The 18,030-nt window shown below is 37.6% G+C and overlaps 1 protein-coding gene across 2 annotated transcripts in view; it reads right to left on the bottom strand.

Moving 5' to 3' along the window:
* SPAG6 (sperm associated antigen 6) overlaps window positions 1–18,030 on the bottom strand; it is a 66,026-nt gene that overhangs the window by 29,560 nt on the left and 18,436 nt on the right. For both annotated transcript variants that reach the window (XM_008002488.3, XM_008002483.3), the window contains exons 3-4: window positions 17,742–17,908; window positions 13,624–13,807 (exon numbers count right to left, since the gene is read on the bottom strand). In XM_008002488.3, coding sequence (XP_008000679.1) covers window positions 13,624–13,807; window positions 17,742–17,908 — 351 coding nt within the window. The remainder of the gene's footprint in view (window positions 1–13,623; window positions 13,808–17,741; window positions 17,909–18,030) is intronic.

Below are 18,030 nucleotides of genomic sequence, written 5' to 3'. Positions count from 1 at the left end.
CTTGGAATCTGGGTTTTTGGTTTGTTTGTTTTCTAAGCTTGCAGTGATCTGTCAGTAACAGGCACGAGAAGTGTTACAATTTAAGTGAATCAAAATCTTCAACCTAGAATAATCAAAAACCTCAGTATGACTTTAGGTTTAAGTTTAAAACAAAAAGAGAACGTAAATTAAAAGGAGGACTTTTAAGATCAACAACATTCATAAGATTAGTACAATCTAAAGCTGCATGAGTGGAACATTAGAAATGACTCCATGTTGACTGGAAGGGAAGAGAGCAGACAGGAATGTCCCTTAGCATAGCATAAGTATGGTTGTTACTAGGTAAATCAGACAAAAGTAATCTTGCTTTAACAGTGCCCCAGTGCCTTCAACCTCTCTCAATTACGTCATGGCTAGTTGTCTGTTTAGATCAGAAGTGGTCAATGCAAATGCCCACAGGGCCCAGGAAAGTAACTATAATAAATAAATGAAGCCAGAGGATGCTTAAAAATAAAAATAAAAATAAGGTCAGGGAACGGCAGAGCAGTAGTGAAGTGCAAAAGTCTAGGTACCATCTACAAGGGGCAGCAGTTTCTGAGTTTCAGCCCAGTGTTGCCATGTAGGAATATAGATATAGGCCTACTGTTGTCAGGCCTTTTTGTTTTGTTTTGTTTTGTTTTTAGAACACTGTGTGAGACAACATGGTGCTGGCCATATAAAACACATCCCTCTGTGGGCCTGCTGCAGCCTGAACCACCCCATTTTACAACCACAGGCTTAAACCTTACAGCCTCTAAAACAGCCCGTGCGGGGCTTTCTGGGCATGGAAAGGTGATGTTCTTTCTACTCCTAATTTTTGAAGTCATGTTTGGGGTCACAGAGGAAAAACCACTATTGTGGTTACATACGAAAATTCAGAGAATTCTGAGAAATTAATAAAAACCTAAAAGTTGACTCATAAGAAAGGATTACTGTAAACATGATACTTGAATAATTTTTCAGCTCATAATGGAGATGTGAGACAGAATTTGAGCAAACAAGTGATCATGAGGACTCATAAAAAGAATTCAAAATGAAGAGGTTCTCCAAAAAGAAAAAAGAAAAAAATAAGTATCCAGCACACTAATTAAAAAACTCCTCTGGAACTCTAATCTCTTTAAACTTTATTGCTTTTTAATTTTTTTCAAACACTGCTTTTCACTGTTTCTAAGCCCTACAAAAGTTATATTTTGTTTCATTAAAAAGTACAAGAAAGTTATAAATTAATCATTTATTTGCAGTTAGGTGGCCCTGTTTATCAGTTTGAAGATGGGCTGGGTTTTGCCATAAAAATATACAGCTATATCACTTCAAAAGCTTTTTGAAATAAAGCAAGTTTAAAAAAAAAAAAAAAAAAAAAAAAAAAAAAACTACATTTTGCCTGGGTACAGTGACTCACGCCACTTTGGGATCCTAGCACTTTGGGAACCTGAGGCAGGCAGATTGCTTGAAGCCAGGAGTTCAAAACCAGCTTGGGCAACAGCAAAACCCCATCTCTATAAAAAATACAAAAATTAGCCAGGCGTGGTGGCAAGCACCTATAGTTCCAGCTACTTGGGAGGCTGAGGTGGAAGGACCCCTTGAACCCAGGAGGCAGAAGTTTCTGTGAGTCAAGATCATATCACTTCACTTCAGCCTGGGCAAAAGAGCAAGACCCTGTCTCAAAAAAAAAAAAAACAAAAAACCCTACATTTAAAATTGGCTGCCACTTATATGATATTAATGTTATGTTAATAATAATTCCTCATCCCATTCAACCAAATTTTTCATGATTGGGTAAAATTATAATAACAAATATGTTGCTGCAATTACCACAGCTGGTTACTTACTGGTAACTCCAGTATGATTTTGGCAATAGCACTTCCAAAGTAAAAGAAATCTATTGGCCAGGCACAGTGCCTCACTCCTGTAGTCCCAGCACTTTGGGAGGCCACGGTGGGAGGACTGCTTGCATCCAGAGGTTCAAGACCAGCATGGGAAACATATAGAGACCCTGTCTCAAAAAAAAAAATCAAAAATTAGCTGGACATGGTGGCACACGCCTGTCTCAGCTACTCGGGAGCCTGAAGTGGGAGGATTGCTTGAGCCCAGGAGGTCGAGGCTGCAGTGAGGTGTGATCATGCCACTGTACTCAGCCTAGGCAATAGAGCAAGACCCTGTCTCAAAAAAAAAGGAAAGAAAAATCTCTTTAGGTTTTGGTCTAACCCAGCTGTTTACAGCTGGTTTAGTTATCTACTGCTATGTAACATTACACCAAATTTAGCAGCTTAAAACAGCAAACATTTATTATCTCATAGTTTCTGTAGGTCAAGAATCTAGGAGTGGCTTAGCTACCAGGTTCAGGCTCAAGACCTATCACTAGGCTACAATCAAGAAGTCAACTGGGGCCGCAGTCAATTGAGGATGTGTGTCCAGGCACACTCGTGGGAAGGTTAAAGGGAATCTTTAGTTCCGCACCCTACGGGCCTCTACATAGGCTGCTCTTGATGAGGCTTCCCCCAAAGTGAGTGATTCAAAAGAGAAGACTGAAATGTCTTTTATAATCTAAGCCTGGACGTGGCATAGCATTGCCTCTGCTATAGTGCATTGGTGCAATGGGGGAGGGGACTACACAAGGATGTGAATAAGAGGAGGCAGGCATCATGGAGGCCACTACCACAAAAAGCTTTGTTCTACACCACACATCTGCGAGACAACATCCCTCCATAGGCAACAGTGACTCACTAGAGCTATCATTCTCAGCTAAGAGATTGACATCACCAATTGCAGGTAGAAGTGAGAAAAGCATAAAGGGAGAATTTGCATATTACTATGTAAAAGTCTCGAGTGATTGATTTTTATTTTCACACACACACGTCATTTTTCCTACTCTCACCATTTCTATCTCGCTTCCCTCCACCCAGTCGTCGGAGCAATTAGTTTAACCCTAACACATGGGTTGAGTGTTTGAGCGCTTAAGGGTTAACATAAATACATACATTTGCTTTAAAGGTAAAATAATTCTGGCTCCTTTAAAAAGTCAAGTGAGTCAAATAAGTCATTGATATGGAGTTAACAGGGCTTTAGTAAGAAATTACAATCAGCTGGGAGGTAAGGCTGCTCTCAAAGGACTGAAGTAAAAAGCAGCTTCAAAACATGGTAAGAAAAAGTCAAGAAGTGGAGACCAGACAAAAGGAAAGTGAGAGAAAAAAAAAAAAAAAGACTTGGTTATAGCCTTGAACAACAATAGGCTGAGGAAATTTGAAGTCATTTTAGCTCCCATCCCCACCACTAATTTAGCATCAGACATTTAACAGCTGAGACCAAGCTGAATAGAGTAACTCAAAACTACAGAGAGGGTCTGGAGTGTCCTAGTAAAGTAGAAAATAACTAAAATAATTGGAATTACATCTTTACAAAGTAATGCTTTTTCAATCTAGAAGTTATTTTATTTGTTTTCCACCTGCTTTATATAGCATTTGCAACCATAGTTGTGGTTTCACTCTACCTATAATTTTGCATTTTGCTTAAAAAAAAAAAAAAAAAAACCTGCCCAGACTTCACCACTATGCAATGTATGCATGTAAGAAATATGTACTCATGACCAGGCACACTGGCTCATGCCTGTAATCCCAGAACTTAGGGAGGCCGAAGTGGGCAGATCACCTGAGGTCAGGAGTTCAAGACTAACTTGGCCAACATGGTGAAACCCCATCTCTACTAAAAATACAAAAATTAGCCAGGCGTGGTGGCGGGCACCTGCAATCTCAGCTACTCAAGAGGCTGAGGTGGGTGAATCGCTTGAACCCAGGAGGCGGAGGTTGCAGTGAGCTGAGATTGCACCACTGCACTCCAGCCTGGGCGACAGTCAGACTCTGTCTCAAAAAAAAACAAAAAAACAAAAAACAAAGATCTGTACTTGTACCCTGTAAATATATAATGACTTTTAATTAATATACAAAAATAATTTTAAAAATAAATAATAGAAAAACAGTTTAAAAACCATGGAAAATGCATATGTTATTATTCGAACTTCAATGGTATTCACTCTTTGCTCCAGCCCAGTGCTAGGTAAGAAGTCCCTGTCTTCAAGGAGCACAATCTGATGAAGAAGGCTAGACAGCAAAAGGCCACAGGTACTCTGATGGGATTCTCTAGAACAGGTAAAGGAGAGAGAAAACAGAAAGAGGAAATAAAAATAAAACATTGGGAGGGTAATATGTTGATGTCATGTTTTTATAAATGTAGTCCCTGGTCAGCAGTGCTTGATGTGACTCCCCTGAGTGGTTCTCACACCCTCATGGGTTTCCACTGGCTACTTTTATTCCTGAGGATTCAGCTAACCCAACATTTTTAACAGTTGCCTAATATCCCACTGAGCAAATATGCCATCATTTACTTAACCAGTTTCCCACTTGGGGACATTTAATTAATTTTTGGTTTGGTTTGGTTTTGTTGTTTGCTATTATATAGTATAATGAACCTTTTTTGCATTCAGATTACATATTAGTTATCTATTGTCATGTAACACACAACCCCAAACTGAGCAGCTTAAAACAACATCACTTATTATTTCAGAGTTTCTGTGGGTCAGGAACTCAGGAGCAGCTTAGCTAGGAGGTTGTAGCTCAGAATCACAAAGTTGCTGTCCAATTGTCAGCTGGGGCAGTCACCTGAAGGCCCACCTTGGGGAGGATCTGCTTCCAGCTCAATCCCATCATTGCTGGGAAGCCTCCATTCCTTGCTGGCTGCTGGAAACCTCAGTTCTTCACCATGTGGACCTTTCCATAGGCTGCCTAAGTGTCCACGTAACATGGTAGCCAGCTTCCCCTAGAGCAAGTGGCCCAAGAAAGATACAGTGCCCAAGACAGAAGCACTGATTTTTTTTTTTTCTTTTTTTTATCCAGAGGCAGGATCTCACTCAGGACAGAGTGCAGTGGCACTATCATAGCTCACTGCAGCCGGAAACTCCTGGGCTCAAGTGACCCTCCTCATCCTCCCAAGTAGCTACACACCACTATACTCAGTTAATTTTTGTGTTTTTTGTTTTTTTGTTTTTTTTGTTTTTTTTAGAGATGAGATCTCACTATGTTGCCCAGGCTGGTCTCAAACTCCCAGCCTTAGGCAATCCTCCCACCTTGGCCTCTCAAAGTGCTGGGACTATAGGCATAAGCCACTGTGCCTGACCTCTTATCTTTTATAACCTGCTCTCAGGAAGTGACATACCATGACTTCTGCTGGTCACACAGACCAGCCCTGGTATAATGCAGGAGAAGTCTAAACAAGGGTCTGAAAACCAGGACACATGATCTAGGAGGCTGGCTACTACAGTCATACACACACATACACACATGCATGTATGTATACTTGTATACATGTATGTTTGTATACATGTATGTATAAACAAAAATAACACGTCTTTTTAAGACCACAGGATTACCAGCACATTGCCTTTTAACAAATATCTACAAAGCATAGACACAGTAATTTCATGTGCTATCCAATAGAAATGTTATCCACATAATGTAATTTAAAACTCGAAATTAGCCACACTTTAAAGGTAAAAAGAAATAGGTGAAAATAATTTTAATATACTTTAACACAATATATCTGAAACATAATTTCAACATGCAATCAATGTTTTAAACATTTAGTGAGATATTTTACATTTTTTCACACTAAGCCTTGGAATCTAGGGTGTATGTTGCACTTACAGCATTTCTCAATTCAGCCACTACATTTTCATCAGAAATGCTCAGTAAGTATTTAGATTTCAAAAAGTTTACAGTTGAAAAGGTAGATTCACATATCCAAGTTGCTCCAATTATACCTACAAATTTTTAAATAAGTTGAGTATCAATTTTTAATTTTACATTAATTAAATGGCAATAAAATAAAAAATGTAGCTCCTCAATGTGCACTAGCCTCAGTTCAAGTGTGCAAAAGTCCCAGGTGAATAGAGGCTACCATACTGCTAACACTGTAGTGTGAGATCAAAGGGGAAATAGAGAAATGGTCTATGGCTAGTTATAGCACAGTGACACCAAAAACGCTAGAGGTCCTATCTTTGAAAATCCTTTGAGGTGGCAGGGCATGGTGGCTCACACCTATAATCCCAGGACTTTGGGAGGCTGAGGAGGGAAGATCACAATGTCAGGAGTTCAAGACAAGCCTGGCCAACATGGTGAAAACCCGTCTCTACTAAAAATGCAAAAATTAGCCAGGCATAGTGGTGGGCACCTGTAATCCCAGCTACTCGGGAGGCTGAGGCAAGAGAATCGCTTGAACCCAGGGGGCGGAAGTTGCAGAGATGGTGCCATTGCACTCTAGCCTGGGCAACAAGAGCAAAACTCTGTCTCAAAAAAAAAAAAAAAAAAGAAAGAAAGAAAAAAGAAAATCCTTTGAGGCAATTAACTTATTCCACACTTTTAGAGCAAACTGGTTCATTCATCTAAAACCCTGATAAGAGCAAACCAAGCTCCAAAAATTAACTGTGCAAAATCAGTCAGCTAACATGATGAAAATACAGCTCCTATTTTCCTGTAGACTGTGGATTTAAAAATCTATGGGAAAATAAGATGATGAACATGTCTTATCTCAAGGTACAATTCTTATGCTAACCAAGTCCTGAGCTTCTAATAGCAAACTCTCTTGTAGACGTTAGTAAAACGCTCAATTGGAATACTTTCAGATTTCAATCAAGTACATTTCGCTTCATGTATTTCTAGAAATTCAAATGTAAATAAAAGTGGGTTCCTCCCCCCAGTATAAAAAATGTATTAGGCAGATTTACAGGCCATTGACTGGAAAACAAACTAAGTTCAAGAAACAATAGAGAAACACGTCATGGTGCATTGTTCAAACTTGGTTTATTTCCAAACCACCAGTTTACAAAATATCCTTCTCTTTATCCACTCAGCACACATACACTTGACATTTCTCCCACAGGTATTTGCATAAAGCCAAAAACAAAGATTTAAACTACAAGAATTGTAGGTGTTATCAGGTAGAGGAGGTATTTTGCAGGACAAAGCACTTTCCTTCCTCTTACTACTGCATGTATCACTTCCTCCTGTATTTCTAAGCCAAGGACTGTTCAGTTGTTATCTGGATGTAACAAAGTTCTTGAGAAAGTAAAGATTCCTCTTTTTGCCGTTGTACAAAAAATGTAACTTGTAATTCATCTTTTTTTTTTTTTTTTTTTTGAGACAGGGTCTCGCTCTGTTGCCCAGGTTGGAGTTCAGTGGCACAATCATAGCTCACTGCAGCCTCAACCTCCTGGGCTCAAGTGATCCTCCCACTTCAGCCTCCCAAATAGTTGAGACCACAGGTACACACCACAACATCTGGTGATTTTTTTTTATTTTATTTTATTTTTACAGACAGGGTTTCACTATGTTTCACAGACCGGTCTTGAATTCCTGGGCTCAAGTGATCCTCCCACCTCAGCCTCCCAAAGTACTAGGATTACAGGCATGTGCCACTGTGCCCAGTTATAATTCATCTTTCATTTACTCTAATGTATAGTCACCCAATGCATTATATATGCTTTTTAATATAGTATTGTACCTTGTGTCAATGTTTGTCTAGATGACCTTCATGCTCATCTGTATTAATTTTTCTGCCTTAGATTATAAAGTCCCACACATGAGGTCTTAGTCAATTTATTTTACTTTATACAGTTGGAAAGATATGGGAACACAGACATAAATGCCTCAAGTACATTTTGATGATTACCATGATGATGACACTGTTAAATAAATGGATTGCTAGCCTCATATAAAAAGTTAGAGGCATGAGTAACTTAGGAATCTGAGCTTATATATTACATTTTGTTGCTCCAGATTCTAAGTTAAAAAAAAAAATTAGAAGATTTTATTAGCCAAGAGTTCCCAACTAAAAATATTACAAGAGGGGCCGGGCACATGGCTCAAGCCTGTAATCCCAGCACTTCAGGAGGCCGAGGCGGGCGGATCACGAGGTCAGGAGATCAAGACCATCCTGGCTAACGGTGAAACCCCGTCTCTACTGAAAACACAAAAAATTAGCCGGGCGTGGTGGCGGGCACCTCTAGTCCCAGCTACTCAGGAGGCTGAGGCAGGAGAATGGCGTGAACCCAGGAGGTGGAGCTTGCAGTGAGCCGAGATCATGCCACTGCACTCCAGCCTGGGCGACAGAGCAAGACTCCATCTCAAAAAAAAAAAAAAAAAAAAAAAAAATTACAAGAAACAAAAATACAAAAGAATCACAACTTTTTTACCAGCACCACACAAACTGAACCCTAAAAATAACCAACCAATTAGGTAACTACCAAGTAAAACAAGGTTATAATTAATTAAAATGTTCTTTTGTTTAGCACATTTGTTCTCTATGCCCAAAGAACATAGAGGGATATTTATTTTCACTTTATACCTTTTTCACTAGCACCTAAAAAAATACAAATATATTTGTGAAAATAAGTGTTAGGATCAAAATAAATGAAATATATATGTTATCCCACATACCTCATTTGCCTCTATGTTTGTGTTCCTCAACCCCCACAATAGAAAAAAAAAAAGATATAAAAAGAAAGATAAAGCAGCAAAATATGTTACTGGAACCAACCGAAATCTATAGGCGTCAGTAAAGACGGCTGTCTGCAGGCCTTTAAAACAATTTTTAATTACCAGGCTCTAGTCCCTTCTCCCCAACCATTCTCCCTCTAAGAAAAACCAAAGTCCTTAGCTGTTATCTCTGATATTTGTCACGAATATTTGGGTTTTTTAAAAGTTAATTACTTTGAAAATTGCTAAGACTAGATTTTGTGTTCTCACCGTAAATAAGTAGGTGAGATTTTTTAATTAATTACTGCTTCCTAAGCCTGTTCCGCACATTTAAGCTATTGATATTTGTACATGGGTGGCACAAGAAGAATATTCACAAAAATTCTGAATTTTAAACTTTTCATTTTATCATTTAATCATTTGATATAAGATAGAAAACAATCGGGCTGCCAGCTCATCTTGAGACCTTGCTTACATTATCTATCTAGTAAAGAGGATACAATCGACTCAATGTTTCCGTCATGTCCACATCAGGCAGCCCCTGCAAGCACTGCTCATCTCTGGCGCAGCAAGTTCATCTCTCAACTGCCACAGAGCTGGACAGAAATCAGGTCCACAAGAGAAGGAGGAGTCAACCAGGTGGAAAGCAGCCAACAGAGATTAGAAACAGAGGTATCTGGCAAGACTTTCAGATATTACAAGGAGCCAAAAAAGAATGATGAGATCTTGTACACTTTCCTCCCTCACAGTGTAAAATGCAAGAATCTCTGAAAGTGCTGAGCAGTTGCCAAGCAGTTCCAGCATAAACTGCTGTGTGACCAGAATAAATCCTTTAACCTCTCTACTTCAGTCTCATCATCTACATGACAATCATACCAATAATTTAAAAGTTGTAGAATGTCTAATCAAATGTATTCCTCTTTGCCAGGCTTCAGATAAGCCAAAGTTTACCAAAAAGAAACACCTTTATCTTTTTTTTTTCTTTTTTTTTTTTTTTTTAGATAAAGTTCCCAAAATAAACATTTAAAAATCATTTTTGAGCCCAAATGTGGAAGACCATTCACACAAAACACTTCTGCACACTTGCAGCCAGGCTGCTGCTCTCACCTCAGTCCCAAGTGCTCTCATTGTGGCCCCTGTCTCCACAGAAGGCCATTCATTGGAAGCACTCTCCACAGAGCCGCAGGACTTCAGTCACAAGGCCTGAGGGAGGCTGCTGGGGACCAGGGGAGGAAGGCCTGGGACCTCCTGCAGCAGACTCCCTCACCCACCTCCAGCAGATGAGCCATCAGCTGAGGAAGCCCAGTGGCTGGGGAATCCCACCATCCCTCCTTCCTTGCCTATCATGCTTCCAGCTGGCACAGGCTCTCGAGGCACCCTTTCCAAAAGCAAGACTATTCCTTGGAAACAGTGACAGATTTCATATTGGTTGAATAAATAAATATGTTAATAGAATAACTATACAATATATCTATTTACAAAACTGCACTTGTGCCCCTTACATTTATACAAACTTTTTAAAGTTTAATTTATAAAGTGGGCATGGTAAGAGATTAACAACAATAGCTAATAATAAAAAAGAAGAATTATAACAATAGACTAAAAAAAGTTGTGTGAATGAGGAAACAAAGGAAGAATTCTGCAGAGTGGGAAAGGGTTACAAAAAGTAAGAAAAGAGAAAGTCAATCTGAGAAGAATTTTACCTCAGCTGTCACTAAGGAGCAGGAAAAACTAGAAAGAAATCACTTATTTATCTGCAAAGTCAGAGGTAAACATTGCCATGTGTATTCAATAACTGGTGATTCAATCATAAAATATAATGATATGATTTGTACACAGTTGGAAAAAAAAAACCACCATTCTGGTTGTCAGCCCGAAGTTCCCTTTGTTTGTCTGTAAAATGCTTCAAAATCTATACATAGAAATAAGTTTTAGAAGTTGTATTTTTCAAATAAGGAAAAGTCAGGTAATGCCCATTGGCTTCTCTCTATAATTATTTTAATTGTGTTTCCTATACACAGAACTTTTTCCTTCTATTGCCTTTAAAGGTACACATTATTTCTTTTGCATCTCAATTTAAGGTTTATATTTCTTAAACTGTCTAACAAACAGTTTTCCACTAATATTCATTAATCTCAATATATTTTGCTTTTAGGAAATCATAAAGAAATTAGGTTATTTTCAAAAAACAAACAAAACAAAAGCCAGACGTGGTGGCTCACGCCTGTAAGCCAGCACTTTAGGAGGCCAAGGCAGGCAGATTATGAGGTCAGGAGTTCGAGACCAGCCTGACCCAACATGGTGAAACCCCGTCTCTACTAAAAATACAAAAATTAGTCGGGCATATTGGGGCGCCCCTCTAATCCCAGCTACTCAGGATGCTGAAGCAGGAGAATCCCTTGCACCTGGGAGACGGAGGTTGCAGTAAGCTGAGATCGCACCACTGCACTCCAGCCTGGGTGACAGAGCAAGACTCTGTCTCAAAAAAACAAAAAACAAAAAAAAAAAAATCAGGTTATTTGGAAGTAAATCCTCCATTTTCATTGATATGGATGTGAGTGATGACTTTTATTATTTACTAGGTAACAATTCCCTTTCCTTCTGAGAAATCTATGCAATAATGTCTTCTGGGAGCTTCTGGGTCCCAGGCCCCTAACTACTGTGAAATATTGAAATTACAGTGGAAATTCCATGTGGGAGCCAGAATATAGCAAGAATTTGGAATGGGACCCCTAAGACAGATCCTGTTTATGAACTACAATCATTTTGCCCCAGACTCAACAAAATGAAGGGGTGGAAATGTTATCTATGGGGCACCTGCTTCAGAGAGTATCTACACAGTTGTCCCTCAAAGCTCTTTTCCAACGCTCATTTTACAATCTGTAATGTGTCTCTCTGGCATAAAAAAAACTTACTAAATATACTCTTGTAGTTTCCCATGATAACTAGCTTTTGATTTAAAACCCTGCTGTAGTTTTCTCAATCAACATGTACTAAACAATAGTCTTAAGGTAAACATATTTAGAAAATCAAAATCTAGATTTAAAAAAATAATAATTTGTAATTTAATTCTGAATAATTCTAAGCATGACAACAGTTGTCTTTTTCAAGTTGCCTTTACACTGTTTTATTTCTATTTTGCTTGTAATAATGTCACCATTTTAAGAACCAAATTAAATATAACCATAGGAGAGCCTCTTCCTGTTTCTGTTTTGAAGTTTTTCTTCAATACTGTTTCAGGAAGTATTTAGTGAAGCTGTATGGTATAGTAGTTAACACAGGCTTTGGAGTCAGACAGACTCAAACTCCAGTTCCATCATTAATATAATTTGGGTATCCTTTCTAAAGTCCATTTTATTTCTCCATTTAACAGGGAGAGTAATACCTACCTAAGGGTAACTGCAATCAAAATGAGATAATGAGTCTGAAGCACACAGTACAGAGCCAGGCATATACTAATTACTCAATACACAGCAGCTAATATTTTAGACATAGACACACACTGAAAATCTGGAACATGAAGAAGAAATTCCTTAATTTTACCACCTTAGGAAAACAAACACGATTTTTTTGTAATTACATCCACATAAAAACTTATTTTTACATTATTATAATTGTAATACACAATTTTATATCTTTTTTAACATTATAATCACTTTTCCATGTTACCATGTAGGTTCATAATTACCTTTTAAATTTGTTGCCTGAGATTTCATTAAGTTCCATAATTTATCCACTAAATTTCTGTCAAATATTTGAGGTGTTTACAAATCATGCTATAATAACATTTTCATGAATATAGCTTTTCCACCCTGTGGAATTCTTTCCTTAGGATGAATTCTCAAAGCAGGCTTCTTTAGGGTAGCCATGATCTATTTCACGACTTTAATAGTTTTGTCAAACTGCTCTCCACCAGTTTATACAATTTGTAGTTCCTCCACCAATGTGCACACATGTCATATTGTCCACTCTAACCTTCACTATTAATACTAATATGTTGCATGTACTGAGTATTTCCATATGCCAAGCACTGATCTAAGTGCTTTACATGTATCACATCATCATCCTCACAACAAATCTCCAATGTAACCACTATTAGTCATCCTCTTCCGCAGATGAGGAAGCTAAGGCTCAGAAAGTTTATAAGCCATGTCCAAGGTCACACAGCAACTAAATGGTAGTATCTAAACTAAACTCAGACCCTGTCTAATGCCACAGTGCTCTTAATCACCTGGCTATGTTGCTGCTTTACTCTTCTGCCACCACCCCCCACTCATATAACAGGTTAAAAAGATCTTAATTGATGTTTTTATATACAATTTGTTGATTACTAGCAAAGTTGATCATTTTTACATATGTTTATTTTAAAACTGTATTTTCATCTTATGTTATTTGTTCATAAGCAACTTCTGTAAAGTGATGGGGAAAATTATGTTCCTCATGTACTTTTTACCAATTGGGTGCATCGACACAATCCTCTCACAAGAGGCCCAGGTCCCTTCTTGATGACCCCACTGAGCTGTCAGTTTATAGGAGAACATGCTCCTTCTCTTCTTCCTGCCCAGAATGAGTTGAATACCAATATTTTCCAGAAAGTTATGTCCATATCTCCTCAACATCACTCACTCGTGATACGTCTCCTGGTTGGTTTGGAACTCCCTATCATGAATGGGCAGGAAGGCCAAATGACCCCAAGAGGGTGACTGACTAAAATAATTTTTTATTAGGTTGGTGCAAAAGTAATTGGGGTTTTTGCCATTAATGGCAAAAACACTTTTGCACCAACCTAATAACTGAACAAATTTACCAAGGCCTTTGAGACTCAAGCCCACTCTCCCATCCCCTGCCACCCCTCTCTCCTTTTCTCCACCTCTTCAAATTTCCCTTCTGTAAGATAAAGACTGAAATATATAGGGTTTTTCTGTTTGTTTGTGAATATATGATCCAAACAACTTGGCCATCATTCAAAATGTACTTCTCATCACATACAGAAACATCATTAAAACCCCATCTATGTTTTACTAAGCAAAACTGGATTTACCTAAGAAATCTGAATTGTAATAATCCTCGTAATTTAAATTACCTGCATTATGTCTTGCAATATATCTAAGTGCCCAGGCTGCAGCCTCCTTGACTCCAGGGTCAAAATCTTCCAAGCATATGACCAGTGTATCCAGTGCTCCACAATCAACTATTGCCTGAGCTAGCTGGGGAGAATGTTTACCAACCGCTCGTAACACAAAGGCAGCTGCTTTCTTGTAGAAGCGCTACAAGGGTCAAATAGACAAAACTCAAAATGAATTGAGTACTTAGAAAACCAAAATCTAAAATAGACCAAAACTAACATAAAAATAACATTAATGTAAATAAAGCTCAACAGCTTTTGAATATAAAAGATGAAAAACATCCTGCAAAATAATTTTGATTATTTGATGTGCCCTCATTGCTTCTGTTCAGTAACTAAACTGAAAACAAGGTATGTTTAACATTGTATTTCAAATGTTTTATCCTGAAGCATGCATTTGGAAAATGTATAAAATTATAAACATACTTTCCACAAATTCATAAAATAATGAGATTTTATGTATCTGCATTACACCAAAATGTATTGTTTGACCCTTGGGAACTCTTAGATTGTTAGCATGTGCAACTAAGCTCACTGTCAACTGACCAATTCATTTCCTTTACTTGCCCTCAGTCTTTAAGCATGGTAGGCCTTTCATAACCTCAACTAATCTTTCTGGTGTCCCCAATTATTCTGAAGTAACAACCATGTCCCAAAATGTGCTTACAATCATCAAATAAACATAAAGGCAAAACATTCATGACATATTTTAAAACTTTTCCTGGCAAATAAATCAGCCAAACAATGGGATATAAGTTATTTTCTCTAGAAATGCTTTTTTTTTTTTAAGATAAAAGCAAATTACTTACCATTTTGTAAATTTTAAATACTGCTTCATATTTATATTTCCTATAGATACATTGTGTCTAAGGAATGAGTAAATGAAACTAAAACACAAGACTAACACGTTTCTCTTCACATCGCTAAAAAAATTAAAAAAATTAAATATATAGGAAATATGTGACTGTGACACTCACTATGGTTTTATGCTTAGCATAATGACACAGTGATGGTCTCCTCTTTCTGTTATTAATAAAACCCACTTAATCCCCTATTTTACATTCCAAGTTTCTATTTCTTCACAGTGACTACTAAAAAGTGACTAGTTGACTATAGCACCCCGGTGGCTCAAGCCTGTAATCCCAGCACTTTGGGAGGCCGAGACGGGCGGATCACGAGGTCAGAAGATCGATACCATCCTGGCTAACACGGTGAAACCCCGTCTCTACTAAAACTACAAAAAAACTAGCCGGGCGAGGTGGCGGGCGCCTGTTGTCCCAGCTACTCGGGAGGCTGAGGCAGGAGAATGGCATGAACCCGGGAGGCGGAGCTTGCAGTGAGCTGAGATCCGGCCACTGCACTCCAGCCTGGGCAACAGAGCGAGACTCTGTCTCAAAAAAAAAAAAAAAATTAAATATATAGGAAATATGTGACTGTGACACTCACTATGGTTTTATGCTTAGCATAATGACACAGTGATGGTCTCCTCTGTTATTAATAAAACCCACTTAATCCCCTATTTTACATTCCAAGTTTCTATTTCTTCACAGTGACTACTAAAAAGTGACTAGTTGACTACAGCACCTGTTTTGAAAGCATTCTATTCACTTAGACTATAATATTGATACAATGAAAATTACAGGAGAAAAAAATACATCGAGTATATCTTAAACATAGTATACCTTAAAAATCAGTATATGTTGCTAATATAAGAAACATGCTATGTTAGTACTGATGTTTTTGATTTGACATATTTTCTTTAGTTTCTTAAATTATATAAGTAACCAAATTTCTACTAATTTACTCTAAATATTACTGTAGAGCTTTGAAGTAGGTTTCCATAGATTATTTTCTTACAAATATGGGGGGGAAAATGGTGATACATTTATTTTCATTACTTTAGCTAATTTGACTTTTTATAGTGCAGAATTATCAAATTTACAGACCATTTATGGGTATCAATAGTCACTATTAATTACAGTGCCTATAACTCACACTTTCTGATCTCATTCCCTCTTTCTCCTAATTTTTACTTCCCCCAAATTCCTAACACTCTTCTCTTCCATTTCTCATCAAAAGTAAGGCAAAAAAAAAAAAAAAAAAAAAAAACCAGCAAAACCACAGGACTTTGTACCTCATAAAGAAGAGATTAAGTCTCCTGTGAGAAATGACTTAAAGGCTGGAAGGTGAGGGAGACAGAAGCTGGTGCAAAGACTTCGTGTTTTCACTGCCTCCTCACTTTTCTGCTCTAGTGTTTTGTCTCTCTACAACTAATTAACACTCATTCAACTTAGAAAACTTCTACTGAAAATCTTCTACGTGGGATACCAGAATACAGACTCTGCTCTCAAAAGAAAGAGCTAAGAGTCCAAGAGGAAGAAAGTCCAACAGTATTTGATGATAGAAGGAATATCCACAAGAAAAATAAAATTTCTGTGACTCCTTGTAGAGCTATAACAGGCATTAGTTAACTGACTCTCTGATCTATAAACATAAAGCAAATTTCTGCACCATTAGGATTTATTTTTATTCTGGCAAAATACACATAACATAAAATTAACCATTTTAACCATTTTAAAGTATACAATTTAGTGGCATTTAGTGCATTCACAATGTTGTGCAACCATCACCACTGTCTAGTTCTAGACTATTATTATCACCCCAACAAGAAACTTCTTACAAATAAAGCAGTCACTTCCCATTCCCTTTTCCTTCCAGCCCCTGGCAACCACTAATCTGCTTCTGTCTCTATGGATTTGCATATTCTGGATAGTTCATATAAATGGAACCATGCAATCTGTGGCCTTTTGTGTCTGGCTTCTTGCACTTAGCATAATGTTTTTATGGGTCATCCGTGGTGTAGCATTTATCAGTACTTTATTCCTTTTGTGACTAATAATCCATCATATGGATACACAATATTTCGTTTACCCATTCATCTGTTGATCGATTTAGGTTGCTTTCACCTTTTGGCTATTGTGGATGCTGCTGCTATGAACATTTGTGTGCAGGCTTTACTGAAGCATCTGTTTTCAATTCTTTGGGATATATAACTAGGAATAGAATTGCTGAGCCATGTGGTAACAAATGTTTCACTGACTGCGGACCTGCCAAAGTGTTTTCACAGTGATTGCCCCCATTTTACATTCCTACCAGCAATGTATGAAAGTTCCAATTTCTCTATGTCTTCACCAACACTTGTTATTTTCTTTTTATTTTTTATTACAGCCACCCTAGAAGGTATGAAGTGATACCTCATTGTGGTTCTGATTTACATTTCTTAATGACTAATGCTGTGGAGCATTAGTTTGTACATATTCTTCGGAGAAATGTCTATTTAATTCCTTTGCCCATTTTTCAATTGGCTTGTCTTTTTGTTACACAAATACGAATTTAATCCCAAAGATATGTCAAGAAAGCTCTATCCCTAGGTTATGATAAACTAACAGAATAGAATGAACAGTCCAAAACCTACCTACAGGTGGTCCTTAACTACTGTGGAAACCAAATAGCTGGCACTGTATAGAAATAGAAAGTGGTACCAGATAGGAGGGGGAAAAATGGGGCACTTTTAGGTAGTGCTTAACAGAGTTGACATGCCTATAACTTGGTAATAAAAGATTTCTCAAACCTTCCATTACACATACTTATTCTCTTCCTGTTTTTGGTTGCTTCTCTAGCCCTTGCCTCAAGGCTGTCTCTCACTATTTCCCTTAACTTGGTTTCACCAGCATATAAGGATTGCTGAGATCAACTATTTGCCTAGGGTCTACATACTTCCCTAAGACAGATCCGATAGCATTGTTTAAAACTACCATATATAGAAATACTGCTTTATGTATAATTCCCCCCTAAAAAATCTGTTTTCTCTTTATATTATCAATAATGGATAAATGGTGGTTATTGGCACCAAAGCAAAATACCCTAAAAATACGATTACATGCAGCTCAGAGAATTGGAGATTTTGTTAACCCCCTAATAATTCTGATGCCTACAGGCTTGCAACTGTATCCAAACTGTCACATTTTTAAAGATCTAAAACAAAAAACATATAACTAGTTTTTAAAAATTCTTACATTCTGTTCTGCCAATGAATAAACAAGCTGTGGAAGAATGTCACACTTCACAACAGCTTCTGCTAGGTCATCATTATAATTGGCCAGTCTCCCAAGAGCCAAAGCAGCAGTCTGTTGAATTGTTGGGACCACATCCAGAAGAAGAGTTCTCAGCAAAGACATTACACCTGAGTTAAATTATGAAAGAATAGAAATCAGAAAAATTAAAAATTAAAAAGCAAAAATACAATACGGCATATATGCAGACAGTAAAAATAAAGGGAAAAAATCAGTAAAAACAAAACTATCC

The sequence above is a fragment of the Chlorocebus sabaeus genome, chromosome 9 (assembly GCF_047675955.1).
Source record: "Chlorocebus sabaeus isolate Y175 chromosome 9, mChlSab1.0.hap1, whole genome shotgun sequence".
In the NCBI taxonomy this organism is placed as follows: Eukaryota; Metazoa; Chordata; class Mammalia; order Primates; family Cercopithecidae; genus Chlorocebus; species Chlorocebus sabaeus.
Note: the sequence above shows the minus strand (reverse complement) of the source record. Positions and strands in the feature narration are given on the sequence as shown.